Genomic DNA, 22,896 nt, shown 5'->3' on the forward strand with positions numbered 1-22,896 from the left:
GAAAGATGAGCCTATATTTTTTTCAAATAAATATCCAACAATATAGATTATAATGTTCACGACCCCTAACCTTGCAAAGATGAAATGGAAGACAGTCTTTGAAGATTAAACATTTAGTCAAAAATATTGATTAAAAATTAACAATGAAAAAAAATTGCCAACTCTCTAAATCATTTTCAAAACTATATTTTTTGTGATGATTCAGTTTTTTTCTGAATATCTGCAATGAAAGATTACGATCACTGAAAATAATAAATTGCAGACCAAGAATGAACTATCCTCAAATTCATGGATATTTTAAGTATTTTAAAGTCATATTGTAATAAGGATTAAGATACTGCTCAGCCACTCAGTCTTTGTATTTTTATTTACATTTTAAATTTTTATTCAACATTATCTTACACACTGACAGCAAAGTCTCTTTTAGATGACTCATATAAAAATGGTGTACATAACAATACATATGAGTAAAATGTATGCTTATAAAAATTGCCAGCTTGTAAAACAAATTTAAGAACAGGTGAACAATAAAAAAATGGTTGGAGGAAGATACAAATCAAAATGAAGTGGATTAAACCATATATGTGTGTTAGATGTCCATTTTGAGAAGTAGAACGTGTCAGACTTGTTCCCAGGATATCCCACAAAATTACTAAAATACCGCCAAACTTTGAATAAAACAGCAAAGAAAAGTGTTTAAAGTTTGAGGAGTTGGTGACCTGTTACAGCTCTAGGCAAAGGAGGCAGCTGCTGGGAGGCGATACTAGATCTGCCTCTGTTGATGGCTCCCCGCCTGCATGTGACCCTCCAGCATCACTGGGACAAAACAACACCAAATATCCTGAACTTGTGCACAAAGTGAGTGTCCTCTGTGGCTGAAATGGAGACGGCGAGATGAGCACTTTTATCATCCATTTCCACCATCATACCTCCGACAGTCAGCAAAGGGTTGTGAAGGGAGGAAGAAGAAGAGAATGACAGCACATACAATAAACAGAAAAAAAAAAAACGAGTTTGTTGTCTAGATGTAATTTAATGCTGCTGCGTGCTTTCAACAAACATGAAAGAAAGGACATGTCCAAAACAAAAACGCAGTAAGTTAAAATGATGAACTGCTCCTGTTGAAGCCAGGATGAAAATGGAGCAACTTTATTCTAAGAAATGTTATTTGAGGCAATAAAATTATGGCTGATGAAAATGTACTGAAGAGGAAAATTGAAATTCTGGGTTTAATCTCATGAGTCTGAGATTTTCATCAAAACTGAGAAGAATTTTGGTATTAGAGAGTTCTAATATATATATATATATATATATATATATATATATATATATATATATATATATATATATATATATAAAATATTACACTTAAACTAAATTAAATAATGTTTTACTGTGGCCATAATCCTCTACAAATAAATGCTTAGCCTGAGTTGCCAGATTAACTAATTCCTCCACTGATCTTTCACACTTTTACATCACTCGACAAAATTTTAAAATGTTTCTCTAAATATTATTTCTTAGACAACCCTTACTAAATCTCTGGGACTTACTGAGGAAATGCATAGGTGGCACTGCTCAGTGTGCTTTGAAGCTTCCCTTCACTGGTGATTTTAACAGCCTGCAGAGGGCGCTGGTAAAAATGAAATAATATACAGTACTAATGAAAGTTAGATATTTAAACAGTTGGTCCATAATGACTTCAGTGTACAGTGAGTGGGTCATGCTACCTTATCAGAACATGAGGCAAGAAGTATTTAAATGTTGTGAGTTTGAGTTTAACGATTAATATAACTCTCCACTGAAAAAATATCATATAGTAAGGTTTTTCTTTTATATTGTAGTTATAGGTGTTAGCAATGTCCTTTTTTCAAAAGTATTTTTTAAATTCTTGCTTTGTTTGCAAATCAGAACCCTAAAGATAAGTATACAGGACTTTTCCAGTACAAAAATAATCAAATAAAATAAAAGGTTTAGTAGTAAACTGATAAACTAGATTCCAGTTTTCACTGATCTAATTAAAATAAATTAACTGCTTCAAGTGAAATTCTTTCCCTTCTCATAACCTTTCATGAATAAATACATACAACAAAGTACTTAGTATGTAAATGGGCAAACCCTAACATTTCCAGTAATTTTGCAGCCTACATTTTGGTGCCTGGAAGAGGATTGTCCTTCTGGTGTTACGACTGCAGGAGAAACATCTATAGGTCAAACTATTATGTGAACGTAACTCTAAGTTATACAGTCAGAAAATAGCTGATGGGACCGATAGTAATTGGTAATAATAGAATGTTTTTTGTAATGAGTTATTTTTTGAGGGTACCTACGTGCTTTCCTCTTGTTCCGACCATCAGTATATGATGATCAAACTGATGAATCCAAGGAGTTTTTCTTTTTCTTTTTTGTTCTTTTGGCATAGCAATTCCAAATTCCAGTCTCCTCTTCTGTGTACAAATATAAAAAACTGTGTCACGTTTGATACATTTTAAATAACCATTAAGATGATACTAGTGTGAATGTGAGTGAATGTCTCCATAGTCCTGTCTTTGATCAGCCAGTATCAGCCAGTATGTCTCTGGGCTTCATGTGGGTGTGGTTTATGACCATCTAAGGCGATCTGGGCTGGATTTTCTTGCAGTTGTGGGCTTCTCCTATCTGATACTTCTAAATGTAAAGACCGCAAGGCCCAGATTTACCCCATCACCCTTGACACCAAATGACATTTTCTTATCCTGCCTTGAACGATGCTTTCACGCTTGGTGTGTGTATGTTTTGCACCTGAAGTGCTGTGGCAATTTTTTTTCTTTCTTTTACATGAAAAAACTTGGGCAGACAGCACTTTTAAGTCACCTGCAGCTGTGGCTGCTTTTCATCCTAACATCCCAACAAACACTGTACTACTGACTGTAGCTCTTATAAACATTTGCTGACTTTAAATAATATACTGATTCTCACCAAAGACTAACTGAGTTGTGTTTCATGAGACACCTTGCAAAGTCAAAGGAGACGCTACTTTCTGCTCTGCTCATCGTCCCCAATAATCCAGTCACATTAACTTGGCAGGCAGAACTCCACCTTTTTTTCCAAAGATGGACTACAGTTGATGTCTTCATCCCCTTTTTTGGTCTGCATGAGAAGTCTTTATAATATTCTGTATGTTGGACAAAACCTTAGAAGCACCATTCAATACTAATTACTTCAAAAGTAAGTACACATTGCATTTGTGTGTGCCTAATAAACTGGTAAGTCAGTGCAGTAATGTCTTCCATGGCATCTACTGGAAGGGTGCTGGCTGGTCTCACCAACCTATTTAACCTACCTAAGTAGATGACAGCATTTTCTGCAGCAACTTCCCTCTCAAAGCCAAACAGCTGGATGCATCTGTCTAGAGTCCATAATATGGACAGAAACCACAGCAGTCAAAACACTGTCTTCAGAGGCCGAAAATTATTTCATTTTCAAAACAGAGACACGTGAAAACTGTGTCTACAGGTCTGTCTACAATCTGTAATCTCAGTTTACTGCATGAATTACATTTCAAAATCTATAAAAACAAAAACAAAGTTTTTTCAGTAATGTAAAAATAACTAATAATAACTCCTATAGCTAGTTGTATTTAAACCTAACTAATTAGTCAGGTAAATGACAAATCCAATCATTTTGTTATCTTAGTCCAACTAATGAGAACATATTCTGAAATCATCACATTATCTTTGATACATTATTACAAGGATTTTTTTGTCTGTGATTTTGAATATGTTGTGACAATGACGTGTACATTTTTTCACACTCTCAAATAATTTTTCGTCCTCTGACCTGATTTTGAATGCGTAATCACGATCAGTGTACCATGACTGAATCAAAACCTGCTACATGTTCCTTTATAATAACTGTAATGGGTTGCTTACAGTTACTGCTGTTAGTGTTGATATTTGTTCATACACTAATGCTGAAAGTAAAATGTGTTAATATCCTTCCAAGTATTACCTCTGTCTGTATTTAGGTGTGTATGAGTTTTTGCGGACTGTGGGAAATGTCATAAAGTGCTGTAAGTGCCAGCAGATCGTTTTTTGACATGATGACTGAGCTGATGATTCATTTGCGAGGCCTGACTCCTATTTGGAGCTTTTTATGTAACACTTTGTTGAATAATACTTTTTAAATAGAGACACTCTTGCTTTCCACAAGGCTGCTGATGGGAATTGATGTCTGAGTGTGAGGTACCTTAGGATGTTATAATGCAGACAGGAAAAGAAAGGAACAATAATGGGGAAGAGGGATGCAAAATACATATTGTTATAAACTGTGAAATATTGGTTGTATGTTTTTTTTTTTTTTTTTCAAAGATTTGGTCCCTTTAGCTTTTAACGTGAATACTGAGTGAATTTGTCGTGATAGAACAGGTAGTGCTGCACAGGGTTGTAATGTATAAACCTGCACACAAAATATTTAAATGCTGTGAAACTATTAGGTGTTATTGAGGATGCACCGTGTTAAGCAGAAGATTATAAAAATCCTTTGAGAACTGAGAACTAAAGTAACTTTCTTTGCTGGTATTTCCTTTTCAGGTATTTATACTGATATGTTTTATTACACTGTACAATCCTGGGGAGACTGACCTGAGGAGCCCTTTAAAAAAAGATGTTCGCAGCCTGAGCTGTGTGGCTGGAACTCAACAAAAAAAAACTTGTTAGACAGTTCTGCTTCCGGAGAAGCATACAGCAGGGAAAAAAGAAAGTAAGTCCTATGTCTTAGCTAACTCTAGCAAAAAAAGTTATTTTTGTAAGCATTTTATTCTTTATTTATGTCCTTATAAATGTCGTGCTAGCTGAGTAGTATGCTGTGCTGGTGGTTCATGGTGATTCATGTTTCTCTATTTGTACAGATGAGGGAGATTTCACCGCGAGCCATCTTATTTCGAAAGTGATGTGATCTGCATGTTCCCCATACATGTAGTTTGCATTCATTGCAAGAATTTAGGATTTATTTATTTTTTTACTTCTCTTATTAATCTGATAATTCAAGGTTCATAGGTTAGAAATGGTTTAAATTTTTGGTTAAAAATGTAATAGAGAAAAAGAGCATGTACGATTCAATGTTTTCATGTGCAATGATTTGATTTTATTGGGGATTTTATGCCTTAACAATAATTTTTCAATTTTTCCAATTTTGCCTTTAAAAATAATTTATATATTTCTATGTATGTAGTAAGTTGTTTTGAACTCTTTGAAATATAATTGTAATAATAATTATAATAATAATTGTTATTACTATCATTAGTAGTAGTACTAGTAGTAGTAGAAGTAGGCTAGTAGTATTAGTGTTTTGTTTGCTACTACTACCATTATAACTCTTTCAGGCTAAAACAGTATATCACCCTTGTGCATAAATGGCAATTGAGACCCACTAAACCACATTAACCAAGTATTTAAATTAAATTTAAAGGATATGCCCAGTGTCTCATTTGAATAATTCATTGATGGTGTATCTCCACCTGCTTTTGCCTCTGTGCCAGTGTCTGAATTTGTGTGACGGAGGGGCTGAATGGTGATGTGTGACACACTCCTGATGAAAAATAACCGCAGCCCTCAGATCTGCACAACGGCTGATGAAGAATCACTGACTTTTATTGGTGCCGAATAAAAGGATGCGATGAAAGAGTCAAAGGCTGAGGGAGAGAAAGAGGGATTCAGAGGGAGGGGCGGAGGAGTGCAAAACAAGGCCCCATCCATCACACAAGTTGAGAAGACACATTCCAGTGCCCTTAGCAAGAGGATACATTCACTCAAAGTCACAATAGAGGGGGAATCTGGGAGAAGCTGGGAGGGGCACCCATCAATACACAACCTCTCCCTTGGGCTCTCTGTGCGCACAAACTCAATGCCCCTTCCAGTCCAATTCAGTTCCCTCTATAGGCATGACAAATGTACATTTTGCTTCCAATGAATGCGTTCATACTCAAAACAACAAAACAGACCAAAAACAAAATCACGGCATGGATGCTAATAGTTAAAATTTTTAACTCCACTTCTCTTCCTCCCTCCCTTTCCCTCCCTCTCTCTGACCGTCTCTCTCTCTCTCTCTGTCTCTCTCATTAATCGGAGTTGGAGAAGTTTGAGCTGGGGTTGTAGGATGTCTCTGTCTGGCAGAGTTAGTGGGGATTTTAGGGTGGAGGGAGCAGGTGATGGCTTTCTGGAGAGCACTCATTTACACTCCTCCCTTTCTCTCGCTGAGCAGCGTGAAGAGGTGGGTGAGATGAGGGGCCGCCTCCCCTCACTCCTGTGAGCTGCACCTGCCAGGGGTGAGGGGATCAATTGTGAACTCTGACCTTGTACCTTCCACAATGCCCAATAATTACCCATACCATGTAATATATACATCATACATTACGGATAGAGTAAAAAAATTCTACTTACTGGCACTGATGGTTGAGCAGCTGCAGAAACAGTTTTCACAACTGAAGAGCAAGTGGGATGTAAATAAGGGCTCCGGCTACACTCTTTTCTCCCTTAGACAAGATAAACATTGATTTAAGTATTACTAACCTGTTGCTGCATCACAATATGTAAACTGCTGTAATTTTTACTCGAATGCTTCACTCACATCAGTGCCTGATTGTGACTTTCTTAAGTAGACTAATACCTGCACGTTCCACAACGCCCATTGTTACCCATACCATGTAACGTGTACATCATTTATAAATGAATGGAAAACAAAAATCTTCTGGCTTTGAACTAACATAGCCGTGCAGCTGCAGAAACACGTTGCACAAGTGGGGCGCGAGTAGGATATAAGGACTCAGATTACCAGAGAAAGAAATGTAACACACTACAATCTGTAACAAGGTAGTCATGAACCTGCACCAGATATGGTCTGTACGCTAAATATGTCGAGTTAATAGTCTGGTAAAAAAAAAATCGTCAGGCTTGCAGTTCCTCCTTGTTTCCAGTTTTTATGCTAAGCTAGGATCACCACTTTGCATTTAGAGCAGATAGTCCAAGCAGCGAAAGAAAGAGCTTAAAATGAAAACAACCTAAACTGTTCTTGGACAAGATAAACTTTAAAATCTAGATACTGATAACTTGTTGCTCGCATTTCCCATCATAATATGTAAATGCTGCAGTTTTTACTTGACCATTTCATTCCATATCAGTGCCCGAGTGTTTTTTCCATCTTGTGTTCATTATAAAAAGTTTCCCAGAAATTAGGCCACTTTAGTTTTTGGTGTCATGTGTGCAGACAGGCTGTCATAGCATTATGCTGGCAGCTGACTTTGTAAGTGAACTGGGTCCACATGGGTATTATTCAGGGCTGAGATCCATTTGGGGTTTTGTCAGGACTTAGAGTAGTGTGATAGTTGATGTCAGTGGACCCCTGGCCCAGACCAGCTGAAAGCCAGTGTGTTAGTTTCTATGGTAATGGAGAAATAGTAACTACCTCCCAGCAGCGTCCCGCCGCGTGTCGCCTCCTCAATAGAGCGCATCTGCAGAAAACTGGGGGACCCTGTGAGATGGGCAGTGACCCGTCATTACACCGACTCTCACATATATGGTCATATATAGACACTGAATTAGCCTAAACCTCTTTTTCACACTGCTTACGTCATAACTCTTGAGGGAAAGTTGAGACTGAGCCATATATTCCCTGTTTTGTCAAAAGCAGCGTGTGAGATGGAGTAAAAAGCCGTCGCAGAGGTCATTACGATGGGGGGGTAAAATGCAACAACCACAAAGTGGGGGGAAAAAAATCAAACAAAAGCTGACTCTAAATCACAATGCCTGCAATAGAAATTTGAGAAGAAAAGGGGATATTGGGTTATGAAAATCATATAGGGGGTCTGGTCTTACTCATGCAAATGTCCCTAAATTTCTCATTCATTGCTCTGAGAGTGTTGCTCTCACCCAGGAAACACACCCCAGTCAATCTTTAAGAGTGGGCACGGGTTAATACTTGGAAAAATTTAAAAGTAAAATGGCAGACATATTCTTTTAGTTATTTTCTTTTTCTTTTCATCAAAATGTATCATCAGATTTCTCTACGTCATGCGGCAGAAAAGTGAAAAAGTTTATGCTGACAGTCAAACATTTGTATTGTAGAAAATGAAACCAATCCCAAAACATTGGTGACTCCTGAAAAGAGGCTAATGTGAGATGAATGGAGAGGAAATGGGCCAAACCGCAGGAGGTCATTAATGAGAAAACCATACACTTTAAGGAATCACGGTAGTTTTAGTCTCTGCTTCCTTTAAGACTTATTCCTGAAGCTCATCCTCATCCCCTTGTTTAGAGAAACACACTGAGAATGAGGTAATCATGAACTGCTGAGCCGAAAATGAGTAAGTAATGGTTACATGAGGAGTTTTTGGAGTGTTTTTTTCCCCCCTCCCTCCTGCTCTAACTCTCTGACCTCCCTCCTCCCTAACCCTTACCCCCCTCGGCGGTTTCCCATGGGCCTCCAATTGATTCAATTAAGTGAACACACAAATACCATATGCTTAAGGATGTTTTTTTCTCAACTGAGCACAAAACAACTGGGCAGCTGCATCAAGGAAACATACTTGATGCAGCTACTTTTGCAAAAACTCTGAGATAAAACTTAAAATCGTAAGAAATTCAGCTGCTGTCCATCCTCTGTCCCCCTTTCCTTTTTGAATTAACCGTCGAAGAGAACCCACTGGAAACATCAGAGCATTCGAAAACAAAAAATCAGAGAGAAAAAAAGTGACAATGAATGAAGGGAAAAGTGAATGAGGAGGAGGGAAAGAGGGGAGGATCAGAAAAGTAAAGCGGTGAAAAGGAGGGAGGAGTAGCGAGTCACCATCAGAAGTTGTTCTCAGCCGTAATTCTGCTTTGTTTTCTCTACAATGAACTCTCCTACATGTTGGCCAACAGCATAACATTCGGAGGAGAGAAATGAGGCAAACAGAACATCGCAAAAGACGCTTTGCATTCTTTCGCTTTTGTACTTGTGGGACTGTTGATGAAAGAGCAACAGACACAGAATGGGGAACAAAGGGGGCAGTGTGGATGAAGGCACTATCACTGACATCCCCAGTACTTTGAACAACTTGTCAGCGCAGACACTGAAGCAACTGCATTCTGTCACATTTGTGTACAAACTGCTTGAAAGGGCTTGCTGACCTGCCCATATCCCTTTATTGGGGTTCAAATGGCAAGAGTCATTCATTGTGTCTGGGAGAGTTCATTAAATTCATTGGTTTGACCTGTTATTTCTAGGCCAAAAGTCTGCTGATTTGGAAAAATGTGAGTCAGCCATACGTAATAGCCTACTGACCTCTGCAGGGTAACAAACCCTTTTGAAGAGCATTTCAAGGCCTTTATATGAATAGGGTCAAAGGGGAAGTTTGAGACATATCTATAGCAGAACCAATGGATTTACATCAAAAGGGAATTTGAAATCATCCAAAGATATTTAGATCTCTAATGGCTCTGTGGAGTTTTTCCTAACAATATTTTGAGCAAAATCCAATTTCTAATTATTCTTCGTTCATGAGGAAAGCATGAGGATTGATGAAACTTTTACGTCAAACAACACGGGTGAAAAATGTATCAGTTAATAAATGATTTGTACGTTAGTATGAAGGCCATTGGATGCTAAATGGTGTAGGTTTGTACTATTTGTCTTATGTACGTGAGCATTTTAGTTCCCATAACAGCATCACATTTAGATGTAAATAGGCTCATTAGAGAGGCCAGACCATCAGGTTTGCATCTATTTCTCATTTATTCTTGTCAAACACATGCAAGGGCCCACATCATGCATTTTTCTGCTGAAGTATGAATGGAAATCAGAGAAATTCTTATTTTATTTTAAATTGTAGCAGTGCAATTCTGCAAAATGAGTCACAACGTGGCTGTTGGTGTTGGTGTTTCATACTTGGTCTTCACGGTGACGCCTGAGTTCATTTTCCATTTTATCTTTGTCCGTTTTGGTCCACTTTCTCCAAGCCTGCCCCTTGCTCTTGTAATTGTCTTAACATAAAGTTAACAACAAAGATGTAGATGCTACGCCAAAGACGGTGCCCTATAGGGATGACACAAAATGCATCTCAGTCCACTTCATCGTACACATTCTTGTACGTAATTAGCATCTATAACCTTTGTAACTCAAGCACTTTATAATCTGGATTTTTGAACTCTATAAATAAAGATATTTTTATTTACACTGTAAAGTCGGGTGGGCCCTGCCAGTAAGGCCAAAAAAACAAAGTAAGAGCTAGAGATTTCTGAAACTTCAAATTCGCTGCTCAATATATATCAGAACATACAGTAAATGTGTTTCACGGAGCTTTCCACACTTTACGGTTTGACCAAAGAACGAACAAAAACTTAAAGTGGTTTTGGAGTAACAACCAGCACCAAACAAGCTTGGCAGTATTGACCATTATTTTGAAAGCCAGTCCTCCCTCTCAGACAATTCCCTTCTAACTTTACTGAGTAGAACTCCATCCACAACATAGCTCCTTTCCAGGTATCCTTTTTTCTCTGATTATCAGTTATTCATTGACTGCACTCTGTGGTTAAAGCTTTCAGACCTGACAGCCTTGCTGAGACTGTCAGTACTGAGACTGTCAGTGTGGCCAGCTGTGTAGAGAGAGGCATAGCTGCGAGGACGCACCTAGCAACAGCACTTGACCTGGACTCGACCACATCAGAGAGGCTCTACACGGCAGACAGAGGCATAAATTCAGCAACCAGATTTGCCATCAGGGGAGAAATCCTGAGAAAGACAATCAAAATGGAAAAACCTCGGAAACGAAACAAGCATTTAAGTATTTCAGTCACATCAGTGCTCTCCTTTTTATTATTTTCTTGTTTGTCATCTCTCCAAATTAGAAATAGGCACAAGGTGCAGGTTTCTAAACATAGGCCTGTGTGTTCATGCTGCTTGTATGTTTTGTGTGTGCTTTCCCACTCGTGCTGTTCTATGCTACTTGTGAGTTTTATTCCATTTTATTTCACAAATTTTCATGTGCACGAAAATGTGAACAAGTGTTAATTCATGGTAGGTAGTTTTCTTAGTTATTTTCACTTGCAACATTAAATTTAAGTCCAATAATTAGTAGTGGATTATAACCTCCATGATGGAGGTTGCTGGGAGATTTTTAGGACCCACCTCGATGAATCGCAGCTCAGACTTGTGTCAGCATGACGTACGATGTGCCATTTGTCAAATTCGCACACCACAGAGATGTTTCAATGCGCAGCTCCTGCTTTTGAGTGGACATGTTTTTAAGTTAAGTATGTGTGCTGAGTGTGTATCAAGTGTAACATAACATTCCCATCAGAATTAATCCTACGGATTAAATATACTGAAGCCTGTGTGTGAATATCTAAACACACACAAAAAAATGAGGCAGCCAAGAACAACTTTACTGGCTTAGTGTTTGAGATCAAATCTTATTCTTGTTGTTGTAGATACTGACCTGCAATACCCAACTGGTTAGGATGATTGTGATAGTGCTCAGGTCGTTGGTGATTACAGGGTGCATTATTGGGTGGCTCGGCTTTGTGGTATGAATGGAGTGCCTGCTGCAGGATAGCGTAAATGGCCACAGGTTAGACAGTCAAAAAGCATACATAAAAAAAACAGATTAAAAAAGATTATTAACAAAGGAACAGAGAGTTACGTTACATTTGAAAGTTTTACTGTAACCTATAAAAGTGATCCACTCTTGCTCGGCTCCCACCTTTGCTTTGAATGTGGCCGACAGCGGAGGAGACTCAGTGCCTCAGTCGTGTTGTCTGAAATTTGAAAAGAAAAGAACAAAAAGTTCTTCATATTAGTGAAGCATTCTGTGACCCGCATCAACCATAATGAGTTTACTTTTTCCGCCACAGGTTCGACAGCCACCTACACATGTATTTTGACCACTTTTATTAGCTGATGTCATCACTGTAGATTGCTCTCCTTTTTTTTTTTTTTCTTTTTTGTTTGCTGGTCTCAGCTTAATCATCACTGTTCGTGCATTGGACTGAAATGAGCAAACTGAGTATGAGAAAATGAAATCTCAATAGCATCTAAAAACAGTCTTTTGCACTTGTGACCTCCTCTTTAGAGGCATCTGAGTTGCCTGCATTGTTATTTAGCGGTGGCGACTAGCACTCAGAATTTTTACAGCCACACACTTTGGTACTGCAGAGAAAATGTTCTGCACTGCCACTAAGAATATACGAAGCTACATTTTCTCAGTTGTGACAAACTATAACAGCCATCATTCTGGTGGAGCATCTTAATTTAATCCTTGCAATTCCTAAAAAAATATCAAAACATTTCAGCTAAACCTGGTCCCAAAAAAATCTATTTTGGGCATCAAAACAAATTAAGAAAAAAAAAAAAAGAAGAGTGGTACCAGGCTTTACACAGGCTTTACATCTCAGTGACGTGCCAGAGACGGAAGTCTTGCATCTAATTTGTAGCTATTAAAGAGATTTACTCCTAATTAGTCATAAATCAAGTTTCAACTCAACATGTATTAGAGTAAGTTAGCTGCTTAACAAACGTCCCCTTTTTTGTGAACAAGTCTGAAAAAGACAATCCCCCAAAAAATGGTTTTCTATTCTTAAACTCTTTTGAATACAGTTCTGAGCCTAGTCTCTTCTGAATGAGAACTCTTTGGAGTGAATTGTCAAAAAAAAAAACCCTCAGAATCAGTCATAGGAATAATGAATCACATTTACACTGGTGTAAACATAGTAAAACTTTTAGGCTTTTTTTCCTCATCTGCATTTGAATTGTACTGTTTTGTATGATCTCCTGTTACAAAATAAGTAACTGTGTGACAGCAGTGAAATTGGGATCATAAAAAGATTTTCAGGCCTATAATTCATGAGGTTTTGTGCTTTGAAACAAAATGTAGTGTGTCAAGGTTAAGTCAGCCGAAATATGGAAGTAAACGCCAGGCCTGTATTGGCCTGTTGAGTAATAAGTGTAGCAATTTAACACTGAATAAGGGAAACATGATAGAAAAGTTTCTGACAGTGTTCATTTATTGAGCCAATAAAACCGTATTCTGAAGCAAAATACATAAAATGCTTTTTTTTTTTTTTTAAAAACTGAACATCCGAAAACAATTTCTTGTGTGTTGAGAAATGTCGGTTTAACTTTGATTTGCTTGATGCCACATGTTTCTTGTAACTTCAGGAAAAATGAAACTGCTATGTGATCAGTTTAATTGTGAGTCCGCATTGAGTTAAGGAGTACTTTAACACAATTATCATCTTGAAATGATGACTGAAATATCTCTTCATCCTAAAACAATCAGCGAAAAGCCTCCAATTTCTAGATGTTATCTGTCACTGTTCAGCACATAAGAGAGCCGAGATATTGGTTCTTTAATTCCTTATATTTACAACTGCAACCAAAAATGATCAGCGTATAACTCCTCTACTTCACTCAAGTCCAAATTCACCTGTTGAGCCATATATCTGTCACGTTGTGGTACCTTCACCGACTGCATCTCTTTGTCAGCCTGCCTCTCTCTTAAGGATTCATTAGTCTCTATAGACTCCAGCAGCCTAAGCATATTGCACCATTCAGCTGGTACTTATGTGTCATCTGTTATCTATTGGACTGGTGTTTCTGGTGAGCATATGAATGATAATCAGGCCTTTGTGTGTCCACAGAGGTGCAGCGGGATCGGCGGTCTGTGATGTTGCCTCAGGGGGAGATTAGGAGGGGCAGCCGGCCCTCTGTGTCACGTCGACAGTCACAGCGCCCATCCACGGCTGGGCCAAACCCCACTGGGACCTTAAATCCTGTTACACTGTCAGCTAAAACCATCATTTGTATTAGAGATGTGTGGGTGTTTAAGTGTGTGTACATATTAAGTGAGGGGGGATAGTGTCTTAAACTATGAATAATTCATACCAAAAAGAAAAGGAGATATTGACTACATCTCCATAAACAGACTGCTCTCTTTATGTCATCAGGCACGAGATCTTTGGGTATAATTGCATAAAAGCCCCTGAAAATGTGCTTCTCCAACAGCACAGCAGGTATTGGTCAGCGTAATCATCAGGGATGAATTTGAGTGATGGCAATTGTTCCAACTTAATATCTTATAAATAATTTACTATTTCTGGGGCATTGCTTTCCCCCCTATCAAACATTAACGTTAAGGAGCTTTGCCAGCCCACAGCTGTATGCTAGTTACTGAACACATGAAGCTATGCTGAATTGGTCTGGCTCATTGGTTTGTGGGGGAACACACAGATATGGATGTGATGATGCATTGACCTACAAGTGGCTATATATATATATATATATATATATATATATATATACAAGTTTGGATCTAGTGCAAAAATGTAATAGAGTCGTTACAATGTGAGTGGGCTATTTCCCTCGATTATTTATCTCAGTAACAAGTGATTATGGAGAATGAGATTCTTTGCACTTCTGGCCCGCGCCTCCAGAGGGAGGTCAAAACTATTTGTCAGTCTCCAGTTGGGATTGCAAATTAGGATGAGCCTCCCTGCGTGACGACCCATGAAACCTCTATTCCTATCCACGGGGTGACTGCGGTACATAATTTGAAAATTAGGGCCTTTGATAATATCTTTATGTTGAGCAATACATCAAGCTGCCACCGCGTACAGGCTGCCTGCCTGCCGCAATTCCTTTTTTAAACCTGCAGCGTCTCGGCCTGGGCCGGAAAAGCGGCACACATTTTGGCTATTTTATCTTGGCCTCCGAATAGTAGCGCTTCCAACGTGCGATGAAAACGTGTCGTCAACTTATTACCCCGCGAAGAAGCTGAATAAAAGCGACAGATTTGTATTCACAGGTTTACAGCGAGATCGACGGACTAGTTAGTGGCTGACTCCTGGCAGAAAAATGAAAGGACAGACTAATACAAAAATGAAAATGGCTGCGCCAGGTATATCAGGTGTTTGTCCGAATAGCGAGATCTCGTTAAAGGGTTTCGACTGCTCCTCATTTGTGTCTGCTTTAATGGCGCAGCCTAATTGCAGGTCCAGCCTTTTACGGGAGATTAGTGGCGCGGGGCTGAGCACACAAGGCCTCTTTTAAGAGGAGGGGACGGATAGCAGCGCACCGTCGCGTGGACGCGGTCTGGGCCCGAGGAGCCGACTCGCCCAAGGTGAGCCCCTCTGGGGAATTATCCCCAAAGGAGATGACATGTAAAAAAAAACAAACAGGCGAGGGAGCCAGGAGACCAAAGAGACCAAAGACCAAGCGCCGCGCGCACCAAGTAGGAAGACTCGAGCCAAAACGGAAGTTTGTCTGCCTTGGTAACTCGTTGCCCTGTCAGACGCAAGGTCCAGAGGCCTTGGCTCCGAACCCGCCGCGGTCTATTCGTGATGGCATATTTATCGCGAATTATAAGTCATAGTCGGGCTAGTTTGGCGTTTGTCTACTTTGGAGAGAAGGAAAAAAAAAGACAACTCGGGGGGAAGAGAAGTGGCATTCCGCTATTTACTCACACATTACGGGCCCCGCGGCTTTGAAGGTCTTGTTCAGAAAGCCTTAAAGTGAAAGAAAATGTTTTCCTATTACTTAATTCAATCAGAGCGCGAGGCGGGGGCTTCACGCGCCGCGCACTGGGCTCCTCTATGACAGAGTCGCCTTTGTTGCGTCTATCCGCCGCTGTCACACACTTTAATTCGACTCTCTTTCTCCCTCATTGAAAACCCTCCACAATGACATTCAATAAAGGGCCGCGGAGTGAAAACCTGGTTATTTTTACATATTCTTTCCCCCCCGACTCGGCAGGGGCCCGAGCAAAGGAATTAATCACTGCTCTTTAACAGCGCTGCCTCCGGGCGATGACTTGTCCCTGTTTTGTTGCCCAGAAAATGACACATTAACCTTAAAATGGATATGCATAAACTTTACATGCAGCTGCTGCGTTCGCGTTTTGCGCCCAACGCCGTCAGTAAAAGTAGCCGCACGAGTGTGTCGGGGGCTGCATATAGGACACAAATAATTAGCCACAGCTGCGCTCGGCGTGCAGACAAACATTTATGTAAGAGCCGTTGGCAATTGCCGATGTTTGGGTCGAAAACAATAATAATAATAATAATAAAGGCACATTCCGCCGATTGGCCTTAAAAAAGGACTGGTTTTACCTTCTCGAGATCTCACCAGATAACATGCATGATAAGAAGCGATGGGGAACATACGGGCACCATCAAGGCTGTGACTTGTAGGCGTGCAGACCTAAAAGGGCTGCTTGATGCCTGAAACAAAACTTATACAATACACATGCCGGCTTTCCGAGTGCGACAGAAACGTTTTCTCTCGCGAATTTAAGCTCCGCTCTATGATAAAATGAGAGTGATGATAAAAGGGAGAATGGGGCAGTGCCGCCTCTTGCGGCGTGGGTGGGGCTGACAAGAATAGACTACATTATGCAGTTCATTTAGTTAACAAGTGAAATAATGGGGAAGCGTGCAGTGGGAATGCCGAGAGAAAGGCACAAAACCCTATTGAGAGCTCTTGGCCGCTTACAGCGTAACCGTCACATGGCCGAACCGAGTCCGCGGCGGCTATTTAAGGGGCGGCGGTGCGCCTTCAGCACCACTTCGCTGTCCACCGTCCCGAGGAGAGCAGGCTGACACGAGAGGCACGACGCGCCGGCTTTCACCCAAACCGCACTGAGCAACACGTTTGCAAACATGCCGAGGTCTTTTCTCGTGGATTCCTTGATTTTAAGGGAGGCCAACGACAAAGGGAACGAGAACAACCCACCTTTATTCCCCTACGCGGTGCACTCGCCGCACCACCCGCACGGGCTGCCGGGCTCCTGCCACTCCAGGAAAGCCGGGCTGCTGTGCTTCTGTCCGCTGTGCATGACCGCGTCCCAGCTCCACCCGTCCCCACCGACGCTGCCGCTCCTCAAGGCGTCCTTCCCTCCCTTCAGCTCACAGTACTGCCACTCGGCGCTGTCGAGGCAGCACTCTTCCTCCAACGGCGTCAACCTCAGCCACGGCCCGGGGATATACCAGGCTGCGTACTCGGTCCCAGACCCGCGGCAGTTCCACTGCATCTCCATCGGTAAGTAGAGGCCGATTTAACGTTTGATGAAGTGGACAAAGCCACATTTGACACGTTTTCATAAAATCACTGTGGCTGACAACCCCCCCCCCCCCCTCTCTCTCTTTTTTTTTTAACAGAAAACAGCAACGGCAAACTTCAGAGCAGTAAGCGCATGCGCACCGCCTTCACCAGCACACAACTTTTGGAGCTGGAGCGCGAGTTCACCTCCAACATGTACCTCTCCAGACTGAGGCGCATCGAGATCGCCACATACCTGAACTTGTCCGAGAAACAGGTGAAAATCTGGTTCCAGAACCGCCGAGTGAAGCACAAAAAGGAGGGCAAGAGCAGCGGCCAAAGGACTGGATCACATAACTGCAAATGCTCGTCCCTGTCAACGGCGAGATGCTCGGAGGAAGAGGAGGATGACATTCCCATATCTCCGTCCTCGTCCGAAAAGGAGGATGTGGACCTGTCCGTCTCCCCTTGAACTTCCCCCCTGTGCCTCTCCTCTGAAAGATTTTGGTCCTCATGACTTTGAATACAGCCAAAAAAAAAAAAAAAAAAGACTGTTCCGCTTGTGTTCAGACGTCTGTACATAGACAGAGAATATTTAATCAGGGAATTGCCCTGAATTATTGTATAGCTGTATACATGTTGTACGTTTTGTATGTAGTTTTTTTCTGAAAACGGTCCATTTGTTGTTGCCAATCCGATGAGTATGGTAGGCATATTTGTAAAGACAAACCCAAATGACAAAAAAAAAAAACACAAAAACAATTGTTTATTAGTATTTTGGGGAAGACAGTATTTTGTATACATGGTGAATACTGGTTAGATTCATTCTATGTGGATGGAACTGTGACTTAAAATATGGAGAGCTGGAGAGAAATCCCCTCACTGTCACATTGCTGAGATCACTCTGAAATTATATCTTCAGTGTAATTGAAAAAAAAATATTTATTTATTTAAAAATGTTGATACTTAAATAAAAAATATTTCTGAACGGTAGACAACGTTGTCGTGTGAGTTAAATATTTTGGTCTTTGCGCACACTGAGTGCGCCCGGTGGCGCTCGTAGACTCAGGGCAATTAGAGCTTCGGACATTACATTTAAAGAAGGATGGATGTTGTGAGAAGACAATCAGACATTGGCAAAAAAAAAAAGATTGATAGTAGTTGGTCGAAACGGTGACATGAATTACATCACCTCACATTTTAACCGTCCCTGGCTGCGCAATGCACAACGTGTGGATGTGCAGTGCATTATTTCATTATATTGCGTTATAGTTTCCAACGTTTAAAGTATATATTTGAACATTGTCTTGCATGAAGGAAAAGCTGCTGTGCGCAAGGACCCACTTCTGCTCAGGCTATGAGATGTAGACAGAAAAAGGGATTGACGAGGTTCATAATTCTCGCTCAAGGAGCCAAAACGAACCTGGGAGGAACAAATGCAATTTTTCTCAGATTCCCAACCTGCACTGCGCACCACAGACCAACCAAATGTGCCTGTGCATCAAAGGAAAACATTAGGCCATATGAGCTGAAGGAGTAAATCAAATGCTCAATAATCTTTATCACTCGGAGATGATAAAGACATTGCTATGGGCTCCTCTTGTGTGCTTTCCCTGGGGGACACTCAGCCCAGATATCACTGCCTGGCCCTTTGGAGCTCTTTTCAAGTTCCATGCCTGCTGAAAAGACCCGTCTCGTGTGACTGGGTTAATAATCGCTGTGGGTGTGTAATGGTGCATCAGGAGTGTGAATATCTTAAGATATCGATCTAACATGAAAACAAATGAGGAAAAGACACAGTTTGGTGTCCATGACCCATATTGTTCTTGTTGTTAAAGCACCAGTGTGGTCAAGTTTATTGTCGGTTTTATGAGCTCCAGGTGTGTTTTAGAACCAATAAAAGCCTGTCCAACTCAGCTAATATTATTTTTAATCAAAAAAAGCACAATAATTAATTAGCATATGATCTGTTTTTTTACGGTATATCCTTTAAACCACAAAATTAAATAGTATGCCAAGTCAAATAACACGCAGCATTTTGAAACATAAATTAATCTTTCAGCCAAAATACTTCTATAGGCTCTTGTAGTTAGAGTTAGTCTAAAATTTGTGTATATTTATATTGTCACTGCAGTTAAAAAATATGTCATCCGATTACTAAAACATCTCCAAAAAAACCAGGCCATGACTTTAACATATAGTTCCAGTTTTTGTTCGCCTATTTTACGCACCGCTATAGCTGCTCTCTGACTGAAGCTTTGGTTCTCAAACTGATATTTATTATGTTGAATAGGCTTTAAATGATATTTCCCTTCATAGAAATGTATCTCTAGACCAATTTTTAAAGGGAGTAAAAACTGTTCTTAAATTGCGTACAGCACATTATCTGCATCAGTGTGCCTTTTTTGGATGCGGAGTTTCACTTGTAAACTTTCATTTAATTGTTCACTTAACTATTTAACAAAACTCTAATATTTGCATTTGTTAAGATATGGGATTAGACTATTTTGTTAATTGCACCATAGAGCCCCATTTTGCTCACAACGTCCTCTGCAAAGCGCCCTTTATCCATTCAATAGCCCGGGGGTATGCGCCCTGGGGGAGTTTATACGCTCGGTGCTCCAAATGCTCAATTTATTTATTCTTAATTTTGTGCCGATCAATTCATTGAAGCAAAAAGGACTACGGTGTCTTTTTAAAAGGAAGAAAAGGGAATTGTGGACGTAACCTTGACGGAGCTGAGGAGAGGGCTCCCCTGACGCTGGAGAGCCGCTTGAGTCAACAGGCGCCCATCTAGCAGACTCGCCCTTGTCTTTATTCTGGCTAATTTTTTATTTACGGCTTTTCTTTGACATGTCTCTTATCTATCAGATTAAAAGAACAGCTTGTAACAAATCAGTCTGCACGATTTACAACAGCATTAAAAGGGGACAAAGGGAGCAGGCAGTCAGTACCTGAGAGTCTGGTAGACGGCGCGGCGCTGCAGCTGATTCGATGGTTTGAAAATACGCACGAAACAAAATACTTGAATCCTGAAAAAGAGCCTTTGTACGTTTCTTTAGAAATCAAGCAATTCTGCATGACAAAGGACAATTAATAAGCCGTCTTTTCACGACCAGCAGCTGGTTTCCCCGTCAAGGAAAGTTGGAAAAAATTCAGACTGAATGCGCGCAAAAGCCCTTTGCGCGCAGACAGCAACCCAAGGTGACCCATTTGGCACAGTTAAAATAACCAAGCCGAGGTAAAAGCGAGGGAACTGTCAAAAACATTTAAGCTGAAATATCTTGAAATTGCAAATCCCTTTATGTGGAGGGACGCTGCCGATGTGGGTTAGTCGTACAAAGGAGGTGGTTAAGTTGGAGAGGCTTTGGAAACGGACACGTGGCTTCTCAATGAGAGCTCTTTTGGACCCGCGTGGCTTGCTGTGGCACTGCACATTCAACTACTTTAAACTTATCCCGCTTAATAAATGCGTGTAGTAAACCTAACATGTTAACCTACCAACTTTAAAGAAATAGTTTGTAAACTTTTAAACACTTTAGCACGTTTATAACGTGTTTGTTTTCTAATTTTTAAAGGACAAGTGCCTGCTGCTCCAGGCTTCCAACCTCGCCTGTACATGTAGAGTACTGGGTTATCGTTGGAAAGGGGCAGACTATTTTCACTTATCAAGATGATATTTTTAATAAGCATGTAATGGTTTAATGCACTTTTAACTTCACATTTCTTGACTTTTTGATGTGTGGTGGCGTTTTTATTTTTCGTGCAGCTGTTTTTCGCAGATAAATAGTCTATCGGAAGGAAATAATTTACTGATATAAATACAGAAATCTGAGCCTGTTTGTGTGATTTGAAAATGAAAAAGTTTTAATTTTGCATCCGCACTGGGAAGTTAGCTAAATATAATATCCATGGTCTGTATAACAGGTATAATCTTCTATATTTTGGTACAGCTTCATCCCAACAACTCGACCTGCATGACGGACTGGAAACCGTTTCGGTTGCTCTCTATGGTTTTTGTTTTGTTTTGATGACTGCGGTTAAAATGGGAGAAATGGAACAGCAACACGGCTCATTATGGAGCTGTTAGTGGTGACGGCCCTGCTCAAGTGGCAGGGAAGGAAACCGCTCGTCATTGCCCTGAACTGCGACTGTTTTCTGCTGCAACATTTGAACCCATTCAGCAGCATATAATCTGTTTAACAGCTAATCAGTAATGTAAAATGAAGGACTGGCACGCAGCTTCACTTCTCCCCAGTCCCCCTCCTCTAAATGAATATTCAACGCGCGCACCGCGCTCTGCTTGCCTTTTTTTCAGCGTGCTGTGAATACGCCTTTTTAATTCTAGGCCCATGCACAAGCAGTGTCAGAGGTCGAGAAATAATGAACTGCGTAGGCATGGAAGTGACCTCCGCAAGCGCCGAGGCTGGTCCAAGGTTCTGCTGCTTCTGAATGGGACTCTGCTCAAAAAATATCACATGCAACGCTTGGACAAAATTATAGTGGGCTTTTTCTAGAATGACGACTGTCACCTGCGGTCAGTCCACATGTCAGCAGGGCTCAGCTGGGAACAAGAGACCTGCCTGTTCACTGAGATATATGTTGGAAGCGACGAAGCAGAAGCTGATCTCTTATATTTTAACTTTCAGGTAAAAAAACAAAAACAAAACTCAATTCAATTTCATTTAAAATAGAGATATGTAATATAAATTAAACGAAGATATAGAGTTATTTCTTGCACCATATCGTCCAGTGGTCTATTGGTTGTTTAAAACAAGCAGTCGTTGTGCATCGTGACTTGTGCTTCCTACTGTGTGTAGCCTAACCACTGTGCTGTTGTGCAGCCCTTCTGTACTGAAGGAGACAGCAGACATTTGATTTACAGGCCTGCAGCTGACTCCCTCTGCTCCGTGGCACGTGAATGGACTCCGACGCGGATTTGCGGCGTGGAAGCATGCGGTGTAAAGCAAAAAATTATTCTGAAATGGACGACCGAGGGGCGAGTGCAAGTTCTCTCGGTGAAGGGGAGCTACGCGCACGCACCCCGCGCGCACGAGCCACGCGTACACGCACACAAACACATAGACGCGACACAACCCGGAGCGTGGTACACAGAGCGGGGGGGGGGGGGTTGCTTTCGCCTGCAGGTAAAGACAGGTTCACTTTCGGCCTCAGCGTGTGTAGAGTAGCTGGTGTACTTCATGCACCTGACTGTTTTTCAGCAGGTGTGTGTATGTTTGTCCCGCAGTGTAGTGGCTCGTTCAGATCCTGCAGTGTGGAGCTGGAGCGTCATCTGGTGGCAGAGACCAGAGCTCGTTGATCTACAAGGAGCTGCGCAGCCATGCTTTGTAGGATTTCGATTGAAGAAAGCACTGCCTGTTTTATTAAAGACAGAAATAATATTTTTAATACTTAAGCTTACAGTATTATTTTTTGAATAGTAAAATATGCCACGCAATGGCAAAAAGCAGCCATGCTGCTATAGGTCCCAAACACAACACATGCAACTGGGTGCAGAATCATATCTGAGCTCCAAAGGGCCCCATCCCTCTCGAGGGGCCCCTCTACTGCTCGTCATTCACACAGCAGCAGCACAGCCTCCTTTATCTCGCCCCTCTCAGAGAACTGCTTTCTGAAGGACTGTAGGAAGGTTTTGAGATTCTCTGCACACTGAAGAAAAATAGCGAGTACTTTGATCAAGTATCTTAAATACCTCAGTTGTTAGTCAGGTTATCAACAGCTGGACTAACCAACAGACAGTCACTCAGGCCATTACTAAAATTAGACAGCAAACTGCATACTAGTAGGAAAAATTATATTCAGGAATGCTACCTTGGCAACATCTTTCAATAT

General features: G+C 40.8%; 1 protein-coding gene across 1 annotated transcript; it reads left to right on the plus strand.

The window, feature by feature from the left end:
• Positions 1–16,664: 16,664 nt before the first annotated feature.
• On the plus strand, positions 16,665–17,515 carry gsx1 (GS homeobox 1). Its single transcript, XM_040151232.1, has 2 exons — positions 16,665–17,043; positions 17,163–17,515. Exons 1-2 carry the CDS (start codon positions 16,665–16,667, stop codon positions 17,513–17,515), a joined length of 732 nt encoding a protein of 243 aa, XP_040007166.1.
• Positions 17,516–22,896: the final 5,381 nt, after the last annotated feature.

Source organism: Xiphias gladius, chromosome 17 (genome assembly GCF_016859285.1).
Source record: "Xiphias gladius isolate SHS-SW01 ecotype Sanya breed wild chromosome 17, ASM1685928v1, whole genome shotgun sequence".
Lineage (NCBI taxonomy): Eukaryota > Metazoa > Chordata > Actinopteri > Istiophoriformes > Xiphiidae > Xiphias > Xiphias gladius.

Bases quoted from the DNA above. Each gene is read 5' to 3' on its own strand.
- gsx1 (XM_040151232.1), top strand. From the start codon at position 16,665: ATGCCGAGGTCTTTTCTCGTGGATTCCTTGATTTTAAGGGAGGCCAAC. The intron at 17,044-17,162 runs GTAAGTAGAGGC...TTTTTTTAACAG, and splicing joins GTTCCACTGCATCTCCATCG to AAAACAGCAACGGCAAACTT.